This window comes from Lactuca serriola, chromosome 5 (genome assembly GCF_051521515.1).
Source record: "Lactuca serriola cultivar US96UC23 chromosome 5, Lser_US96UC23_V15, whole genome shotgun sequence".
NCBI lineage: Eukaryota > Viridiplantae > Streptophyta > Magnoliopsida > Asterales > Asteraceae > Lactuca > Lactuca serriola.
Genome location: NC_136412.1, coordinates 28,584,517 through 28,594,772, shown reverse-complemented (window position 1 = coordinate 28,594,772; position 10,256 = coordinate 28,584,517). Strand labels below are relative to the sequence as shown.

At 34.9% G+C, this 10,256-nt stretch overlaps 3 protein-coding genes across 4 annotated transcripts; all 3 read right to left on the bottom strand.

Annotated features, from left to right (window-relative positions):
- Positions 1–661: 661 nt before the first annotated feature.
- Positions 662–1,066, bottom strand: LOC145049403 (uncharacterized). The gene has a single exon (XM_078997820.1). It carries the CDS (start codon positions 1,064–1,066, stop codon positions 662–664), a length of 405 nt encoding a protein of 134 aa, XP_078853946.1.
- A 2,100-nt stretch (positions 1,067–3,166) lies between these two features.
- Positions 3,167–4,211, bottom strand: LOC145049495 (arabinogalactan O-methyltransferase 2-like). The gene has a single exon (XM_078997891.1). The coding sequence runs from the start codon at positions 4,070–4,072 to the stop codon at positions 3,251–3,253; it is 822 nt and encodes a 273-aa protein (XP_078854017.1). The 5' UTR covers positions 4,073–4,211; the 3' UTR covers positions 3,167–3,250.
- Positions 4,212–4,942: 731 nt separating this feature from the next.
- LOC145052260 (protein transport protein Sec61 subunit gamma-1) lies at positions 4,943–6,550 on the bottom strand. Of its 2 annotated transcripts, XM_079000047.1 has the most exons (3): positions 6,253–6,521; positions 6,023–6,139; positions 4,943–5,218 (listed from the first exon to the last, which is right to left on the bottom strand). In XM_079000047.1, exons 1-2 carry the CDS (start codon positions 6,431–6,433, stop codon positions 6,024–6,026), a joined length of 297 nt encoding a protein of 98 aa, XP_078856173.1. In that variant the 5' UTR covers positions 6,434–6,521; the 3' UTR covers positions 4,943–5,218; position 6,023. The 2 variants fall into 2 exon arrangements, with proteins under 2 accessions (XP_078856173.1, XP_078856174.1); XM_079000048.1 differs by lacking the exon at positions 4,943–5,218 and having other exon boundaries at positions 5,798–6,139; positions 6,253–6,550.
- Positions 6,551–10,256: the final 3,706 nt, after the last annotated feature.

The following is a 10,256-nucleotide window of genomic DNA, read 5'->3' as shown; positions in this document are numbered from 1 at the left end:
CATTCTCTGCTAATTGACCCAAACTTATGATATTATTACACAAGCTTGGAATATAGTACACATCTTGCAGTTTTCGTTGCTCTCCATTCTTGCACTAGAATATGATAGAACCTTTCCCTTCTATACGCACCTTGGACCCATTTCCAAACTTTACATAACCTTGAGTTGTTTGGTTAAGATCATAAAACTTATCTTTCTGACCGGTCATGTGGTTACTTGCTCCATTGTCTAGATACCACACATTCGACTGAGTTATTTCATCACTTGCTAACTTCAGTTTTGGTGTCACTTTTTCTTCATTTAGGAACATCTCCTCTATTGCTTCATTATTGTCAAAAGATGCCAATAATAATGTCGGTTCAGCATGATCTTGGGTCAAATTTGCTTCATGGTTCCTTTCACGTCTTGGGTTTCTACACTCTGAGGCATAATGCCCAAATTATTGACAGTTATAACATTGGAGTTTGCTTTTGTCGTGACTGTTAGATAACCCTCGATTTCCTTCTCGTTGTTGTTCAGCTATGCCTCTTCCACGAACTCTTCCATCGCCTCTACCACGGTTGCTATAGTTATTCCATCTGCCACGACTTCTTCCATGACCTCGTTGATTGCTTGGACTACTATGGTAGGATCTGTGAGAGGATTTTGAGTCCTCTTCACTTTACTTCTTGTTTCTTTCAGACCACTCTTGGTGAGTCAATAGAAGCTTCTTTTCTTCAACTTCACTTTGCCCTCGGATTCTCTCCTCATGAGCTTTCAATCTACCAACAACTTCTTCAACAGTCATCTTATCAAGATCCGCAAATTGCTTAATGGTTGATGCAATCTGCAAAAACTTTGATGGAACTGCCCGTAGTAGCTTCTTTACTACATAAGCTTCCTCAACTTTGTCTCCTAAGGCCCGAATATTGCTTACAATATTGTTTATCTTCATAGCAAACTCATCCACTGTCTCCATCTCTTTCATACTTAGAACTTCAAATTCTGCTTTTAACGTCTGCACCCTTGCTGTCTTTACTCTATCAGCCCCCATATACATGATTTTTAGAGTATCCCATGCTTCCATTGTTGTTTGTTTTTCTGCCAATTACAGCAACATATCTTTTGGGATTCCTTGATAGATGGCTGCAAGTGCCATCTTATCTTTTCTAACTTCAAACTACATCTTCTGGTTTACTGGGCTCTACGGCTTCCCAAACACCTTGTGCTTGCATGAACACTTTCATTTTAATGGCCCATGCAGCGTAATTGTTTCTTGACAGCATAGGATAGTGCAGTGTAATCTGCCCATCCTTCTCGTTCCTTGACGAATCTCCCATGGATGTAGATCGGGGTTGATATTTTGGCATAAACTTGGAGCACTCTAATACCAAATGTTGGTTTATTGCCTTCTTTTAATCACCCTTTTTTAAGCAGAAAAATGAAAAGATAAAAAAACTTCCCTTGTTTCGTGTGTATGTGCAGGAAGTGAAGAGAGAACAAAAACAATGCCAACAACCAACAAGACTTCTCTTCTGTCTCCTTTTCCTTTTAAACTTACTTAATAAAAAAGGAACATACATTAAAGCTAGACAACTACTACTGACTTTTTCAACTACAACTTTAAACAAAACATTAAGATGGCAACAACCTTCATTAAAAGAAAAGAGTCAAACACTCAAACTAGAGTAGGAATGATGGAAAATTTGACAGCCCAAAGGAGCACTAATGTGCTTGCAACTTGCATCAATTCTTCTTTTCTTATATAATAAATATTATGGATTATTATAATATCTAACATATCCATATGCATGTTTACTTGTATAATGACAATATATATTACCTAATCTTAACTTAAAACACATTAAGAAGATAAGCAACTAAAGATTGGAACATTTTTCAAGAAATTATTAACAGAATAAATTTAACAAAAATGATAAAGTAGAGTAATTTTGTTGAGTTTTGTTACAGAGAAAGGGATACAACTGATACAATGTGTCGGGTGTTTTGCGATAATGGAACAACGTAGGTGGTAAAGATGCACCGATGGTGGTTTTCAAATCGTGTGTTTCTAGGTCGGCTGATGTGTAACGAACTGATGTCTGTATGAAATGGCGGTGGTCTAAGGTTTGTATGGCTACGTTTGATGGTTTGTGATGCCGCCGACAATAAGGTATTTCGGTCGGGTGGTGGTGTTAGGGGTAGAGAATGGTGAAGTATTTTGGATCTAAGATCTTATGGGATTGTTTAGATCTATGGCTTAGTTGTGGTGGTGATAGTTGTGTGCTCTTTTTGGAGGTTTAGCAGTGGTGGTTCAATGGTGTTCTTGGGTCGAAAGTGGTGGCGATGATGGCAATATCGGCAGCAACAGTGAGAACAGGCGGCGAGAGCGATGCTAGGTGGTGGTTGTGTGTCATAGTGAGAAGGAAGATTGAAGTTACAATGGTGGTCACCGTCTCCGATGGTTTAAACGATGGTTTGGAAGTGGATTCGACACTGGTGGTTGGGTACATTCTAGAAAGAAAGAGTGACAATGGTTTTTAAAAGAGAACGGTGGATTTTAAATTAGGGCTAAGTTGGTTTCCATGGTATATGCCTATATAACGTGATATATGTGTACTGTGATTGGTCAAATTTGTTTCTACTGGATTACTATCATGTTTTTGATCTGCACCATTTATATTATATCAAAGGCTTAAATTTTACCTCCTTGTTAAAACTTTTGGACTTGTATTATGTCTATATTATAAAATAGTAAGATATATATATATATATATATATATATATATATATATATATATATATATATATATATAAGAAATTTTAATGGCATATTAAACATTATGCCACTAATAATTATGAATAAAAAGTTAAATGCCATAAAATCTATTAATTTTTATAGTGACACATAAAGTATGCTACTAAAAAATATGATATAGTGGCACATAGGACATATGCCATTAAAAATGTATTGTTTGTAGTGTTACTTTAGGGAAAAAATGAAGTTAAATAGTAGAAGTTGATCTACTCCTAGAATTTTTAGGCTCGTAACGTTAAGAACCAATCATTATCCAATTTAGAAATTAGAGTTTGAACATATGCATAGACAAGAGAAGTGTCTTTCATTGAAATTAAATCTAAATAGCCATTACTATTGGGCTAAAACAAGTGTTTTCATAATCTACCAATGAATTAGTGACTTCAAAAAACGTAGCATTGTATTGTATGATTGAAATTCGAAAAATATATATATCATAGCTACATAACTTGTCTATGCTTCACAAAATTTGCTAGAATTGTTTCTAATAATCTGGTGAGGTATCCTAAAATTCCAAAATCTCCCTTTAGAGGAAACCAAATTCTCATGGCACAAAAACTCCCAAGAAAACCACTTCTCAATCATTCGATCAACATCATGAACAACCACATTGGTACCATTGGCTAAAACACCTGCCATAAAAATAGAACCCATTCTTCCTGGTGACTCTGGTCCATCTCCATCTGGTCCATCCACAACAATCACATCCCACTTCATCTTCACCACTTCCAATGGCATCCCTGTTACTACTGTTAACCCAAGCTTACATTCCTTCATCAAACTTGTTATCCCAGAACGAAGATCACAGCTTGAGTTTGATCTTGCGTGCTTCAGCAACCTGTATGCGTCCTTGGCATATGTGTTGTACTCAACTCTGTAAACTTGTAGGGTGTCATTAGAATTGGAACTCCCTTTCAATTTGTTTAGGTTTTCTGGATTGTCATCTATAAAAACTGTGGTACCACCTCCATTAATGGCATGTAGCTTGAGGTACTGGTCTTGTAGCCCGAAAACAAGAAGGTTACATGGAGATTTGTGAAGGATTATATCCATTAGAAATTGGATCTCCTTTCGGGTGAGTGGTGGTTCGTGGGTTTGCTTCAGCTTGGAAACGATGGTAGTAGGTGAAAATATGGATGTGGATGATTTGTTTATAAAAAGTGTGGGAGATGAAAAAGATGATGAGGTGATTGTGAGTTTGAGTAGTCTAAGAATGGAGATGATTACGAGAAGAAAAACAAGAGGAAGGATGATTTTCCTTTTTGCAAGTACCATATCTGGAGAAACCTTGAATGCAAATGCAACAGTGGCTGTGGCAAAAATGGAGCATTTTTTTTTTGTTTTTGTTTTGATGTAATGCTTTTCTTTTTCTCTTTCCTTTGGAAGCTTCTTTTAACAACTAAGGGAGGATTGAAAAGGGTGGGGATTTTGCAATTAAACATGGTGGTGGTGTTTGTTTGTTTGTTTTGGGTTGAGTGCAGATGAAGATTGGAATCGCTTAAGCTGGAAGCATGATGATTGTTGGGCAGTAGCAGTATGGAAAGCCAACCACCAACCCACCCGCTAAGTATATTTTTATATAAATTTAAATGTATTAAACATCACTATAATAATATTTTTTTTTAAATAATGTAATATAGTATATTGTTTTGTTAACGGAAAATGACTGAAAAGTTCATCAAAGGTTTTAATAATTTGGGTTTTCTTTATAGCTAATTTGTTTGACCTATTATTAATATAAAATATATCCTAAACGAATCATCTCCATATAAACGGATTGTGGGTTTATATTTGACTTTATTAAATAGTCCATGGGTTACGTGGTCCTCTCGATCGAGAACACATCTTGAACAATTTTTTGGAATCCAAATTGAATAACCCAATTAAGTTCAATGTCGAGTTTGTTTCATTAACTAGTTTCATTTTGGATCGAAAAATGGATCCATGTATAAATGAATCCATGGCTTGTATGCCCAAGACTTCTTTTTAGCAGAGATACCAAGAAGAAATTGTTGGAAATCTTATGAAGCATCTTTCGCATTCAATAACAAACATAATAAAACATGTTTACAAAGCCTTAGATATACCAATTTTTATTTGCATTTAGGGCAGACTATAAACCTCGGAAATAGCAGAGAATCAATATTTTAAGACAAATCCGATGTTTTCATTGGATTTTTTTTTTCTTTTTTTCTCTGTCTCATTTTAATAAAATGATGTCACGAGTAATGCAAAGTAACAATGAAAAGAAAAACATACGATACACTTTGGACACCTTCCACAACTCTCACTCTATCCTCACTTATCAGTAGTAATGCTAAGTAGCAAAGAAAACCATACGATACATATGCATAGAGATTAAGCACATTAGTATTCATGTTATTCTCACCTTTAAATGCTTCAATCTCCAATCCATGCTGCCTGTCACAGAAGTTTGACATTATATATTAATGTCATAAATGAGTTACAAACTATTTATAAATACCTATTTGTGGCATTCACCCTAAAGATTAAGGTCACCAACATTATAGAGTATACAACTTTCAGGATGCAACTAGAAAGTACATTCAGCATTTTACAAGAAACAAAAATAGAAATGAATTCTATCACATACAACTGAAAGTTTATTGAAGTGAACAGAAAGTCGCAAATGAGATAAACCTTTTTATACTCACAAATTCAGATCCAAACAAGAGAACTACAAACAGAGAAAGAACAATTTCAGGAACATTCAGCAAAAAAAGGACTTTTCTACCAAGATGTGTACTAATATTCATTATTTCTGTGTTTCCTGCAAATAAGGTGAGCTGAAATCTACTCATTGCTTCTGAAAACATTGATTTTGGTAATAGAAACATCCCACATTGATTAACACTTCATAACAATTTCGTTTAGGACTCTTGGTATAATTTCATACACAATCAAGCAATTCAGCAGGAAAATATTATAAGAAAATAAATCACAATTAGCAATCATATTACTCCGTTGCTGAAAGAAACATGAAATAGAAAGGAGAATGAATGTAAAATTTCATCAACAATCCAGCAATTCCTCTGCGACAGATTATCAGGATATACAAAATAGTACGATCATCATAAACCACAAATACACTTCTCAATCTTATCGCTTCAGTGCTGAAACATAGAATACATGAAATAGAACAGGCGAATGCATGTAAATTTGCGTACACAATCAAGCAATTGCGCAACAACAGACGAAAATTACCCTAAGAAGCGCCGACGATGATGTTATTAATAGGAATGAAGATTAGTTTAACGAAGAAGCCGACGAATCCCATTACAACGAATCCAATGGCAGTACGAGAAGCAACTTTTGTAAATTCTGCACCGAATCGTAAGAAATCTGAAAGTTAGATAAAACGGTAGTCGGTAGGTACAAGCATGCACTATAACACACAGAAGCACAAAAAAAAATCGATCGAGATGCATGCATACCTTTGCGATCAGGTTTGTGGCACCTCTTTACAAGGCGAGCACTGTCCTTAGCGAACCCCCTCAAAGGATCGATGACTGAATCTATGGCGTCCATTGTCGAAGCGTCGAGAAAACGGCGAAGGAGTAGTTGGGGAGAAAAAATGAAGGGGGGGATTACGGTTACGAAAATCTTTTTATTCATAAATGACAGTAATATGCTTCCATGTTCTAGAAAATCACAATAATACCCCTAAGCGCCACAGTTTTTATTCAGAGTGCTAGAAGTGGGTTACGGGTGAGAGGGGTTATGCTTATGTGGTATCAAATAACGACGTCATAATATAAGGAACACCGTTCACTTCTCATGTTATTTGGTGTTATGTTAAGAGATGTTATCGTGATAACATATTGTAAAGGGAGTCTTTCTTTCCTCTTATTGGTTGCACATATTTATCTCTCTATTTCTTTCTCCTTTTAACATCATGTTATGATATGGGAACACCATCTCCACTTCATGTTATAACATATTATAACATGTTCTCCATTTTCTCCAATTTGTGTTATAACATCATTTTGACATGGCTGGTGAGGTAGCGACTTTGGGGTGTGATAACATGTTACCCACACCCACCAGCCATAAGCTAGTGGGTGTGGGCAACTAGTTAACGGGTGTTATCACACCCAAAAGTTGTCATCTCACATGTTATGTTAATATGGTGTTATAACATCAAATGAAGGAAATTGACAACTAATTAAGATATTTCATGTCATCATTTTTTTTCGATTTAATTTCTAATTTTTAAACAAAATTAATTAAAACATGTTATTTAAATAAAACCTATTTTTTTAATTAAACATAACATTTAAAAAACATAATATTTAATAATAGTAGTAATAATAACAATAATAATGATAAAAGAAATAGATTATATAAGTCCATGGTCCAAATGATATTTTTTTTGGAAATCAAATTTGTTAGACAAATCTGACTTGGAATTTTGTTGGATTAGTGTCTAAGTCCATAACTATTTTGGTATGTACTTGACCCGATGGTGCATGGTCCTTTTGGGTTGCCTTCACCAAAGCAACTTGATAGGATGAATTACGGAGAGAAAGGATTAAATATGATTTATTAATATATTATGGGAATAATATATTAAAGGAGAAATCATATTGTTTAATTAATATTAGTCAATAATTAATTGGTAATTAGTTTTGTGACTAAAAGAGATTAATTAAACTTAAGGGACTGGAATTGTAATTATAAGATAATTGCAATTTGGGCCATGGATTGTCTTGAATCAAGGGGTGGACGAATTCTAATGGGAAACCCATAAGGAAATCGTCCAAGGGCTTGATTAAAGGAGTCTATGGGTTGCTTAGGGCTTAAGCAACCAAATTAGGGTTTCCTTGTTAGATAACCCTAGTAGTCTCACTATATATAGAACCCTTAAGGCTCAAAAACATGGGGAACTTCTCTTCTAGGGTTAGAACACGTTTTGGGCAGCCTCCATCCTCTTTCCTCTTCATCCTCTTGCTTATGGTGTTTGTGAACCATTAGAGGGGTGACACTTGTGACTTTAAGCCTTCCAAAGTCAATACAAGGAGATTTGGGATTGTTATTGCTACATAACAATCAAGGTAATATTATAAACCTATTCTCATGATCAATATGATTACTTGAATGATAGAATTAGGGTTTATAGTCTTGGATAACTTGCATGTACAATAGAGAAACCTAGATCCAAGCATTAGGGTCTGTATGAGCACATAGGATGTTCTTAGGACCAAAACCCATCAGTGGTATCAGAGCCTAGACTGGTTTCTATTGTATTGATGCTTGATATGGTTGAAAAATTCGATTTTTGGGTTTCTGGAGGCTGGACTCGCCGAGTCCATGCAGACTCGACGAGTCAACTCGTCAGATGGAGCATATCTCGGGATTTCTTGCTGTTTTTGCTTAGGGATAGTTACCTTATCATATTAGATCAATATAAATCTGATTTTATGATATATTTGACTATATTCTTGATCTAATTGAAGATATTTATCAATTAATAAAATATTTGTTTCCTTATGTGATAATTGATTAATTATTTTGATTAAATTGATAAATTGTTTTGCAAGAAATCATTAAATAAATCAAATATGGATAATTATGTAATTAAATGTTAATTTAAATTATTTGTTATTTAATCCTTGTGTTATGAAAAGTTTCACATTTTCCCTTTAAGTTTTATAGTTTAAATTTGACCTCAAAAGTTTTGTTGTTTTGAAATTTAAATAGTTGAAACCCTAATGTTTTGAAAAAGGTTTCAAAACTTGCCCTCAAGTTTTGGAATTTAAATTTTGATTAATAGTTTAATTTTGATGTATATTTGAATTCTAAACCCTAATGTTTTAAGATGTTTCAAAACTTGCCCTCAAGTTTTGTAATTTAAAAGTTGATTAAAAGTTTAATTTAGGAATGTTAAATTCTAAAACCCTAGTATTGTCTTGAAAAGTTCAAATCATACCCTTATGGTTTTATTAATTAATTAAGGAGTATAATTAAAAGAGGTTTAATAAATCCATAAAAGTTTAGGTTTACAATTTAATTGAATTAAAAGTATAATTGTTAAATTTAACCACCTAATATTTTAAAAGTGTAAAATACACCCGATACTATATATAACATTAAAAGTCTAACATTATATATATGTATGAGTAAAAGTCAATCTTACCGTTAGTAGGCCTCATTCACGAAGCTGGTCTATAAGGGGTGTTTAAGGAAATTGCCTATAAAATGGCGATTGAATGGGTATTCACTCTTACCCACCGCACTCTTGACTAGTGGAGGGTCGTTAGCCGAACGGGTAGGATAGGACGAAACCTTCCATTATAAGTATAATGAATTACTAAAGTAACTAAATGTTTTCATAAAATTCCCAATCTTAGTTACTTAGGCAAACATGAATTGATGCAATTCCTTGAAATTACACTTTGTGCCCTTGCGAAGACGTTAGTGGAGCGTGTGTGGTTTACCGGCACACTAAATGGGTCTAAGCAAAGGTAGCAAAGGGTGACTCAATGTTTGTCATAGTTCGGTGGAGCGTGTGTGGTTTATCGGCACATCGAATAGGTGACTGTAACATGTGAGGGCACCATGTAAGTTTGCATGGTTATTCACACCCGCTTTGTGATCCTCGGCATCCCAGTCACAAACAAAAGGGGCATATCGAGATTTAAACATGCCATTGAAATGTTCAATGAATCTCATAGGATCTAGGAGTTTTCATAGATTTAAAACTTAAATTTCTTTTTCGTTTTTCATGGTGGAAATTAGTGAATCGTCATTCACTTACCTTCAAATATTCTGCAATTAGGGTTCCGACATCCCTCTCCCGAGTTGTAGAATATTGTGTTGGGTCCTAGCCTTAGTATCTCATTTGGGTGATTTACTAAGGACTCAATCTATCAACAAACTTGAATTCGTTTTTCTCCCGTTTTGTAGATGTCAAAGTTCGACAACTATGGTCTTCCCAAATCCCGTGGAACAAGCTTTCCACATGAAGATGATATTCCACGATTCGATCGAGGAACAAGATATCATACTTCACTTCCTACTCCTCCTCCAATTATTCTCCCTAACCCACAAGTTCAAAGGCTTGAAAAGTTCAAGATCACTCAAGCCCTTTTGGCAAGTAAACATAAAGAAAGAAAGCCGGTGTGTGCACATGTCCTAGGGATGAAGTCACACATTGATAGGTTAAGAATGTTGGGATCCGTTGTCTGTAAGGAGATGGCTGTTGATTGGGTTCTTCAGTCACTTCCTAACTCATATCGTGAGTTCGTAAGAGAGTACTATATGATGAACCGCGACGTGACCCTTATAGATCTCACCTATATGCTTATTGCTGCTGAATCAGCAATGGTTTGGCGCAATAGAAAAGCAAAGTTGATTGGTGAATCTGCCTTCAAGACCTCTATGGATATAGACAATGGCAACAAAAGACATGCTATGATCTAAAAGTTTGATCATAAGA

What these genes read in the sequence shown, in the direction of transcription:
- LOC145049403 (XM_078997820.1), bottom strand. Translation starts at nt 1,066, where the DNA reads ATGGAAGCATGGGATACTCTAAAAATCATGTATATGGGGGCTGATAGA.
- LOC145049495 (XM_078997891.1), bottom strand. Translation starts at nt 4,072, where the DNA reads ATGGTACTTGCAAAAAGGAAAATCATCCTTCCTCTTGTTTTTCTTCTC.
- LOC145052260 (XM_079000048.1), bottom strand. Translation starts at nt 6,433, where the DNA reads ATGAATAAAAAGATTTTCGTAACCGTAATCCCCCCCTTCATTTTTTCT. An exon ending in CCACAAACCTGATCGCAAAG is followed by an intron (nt 6,140 to 6,252) that starts GTATGCATGCAT and finishes GATTCGGTGCAG; the next exon opens with AATTTACAAAAGTTGCTTCT.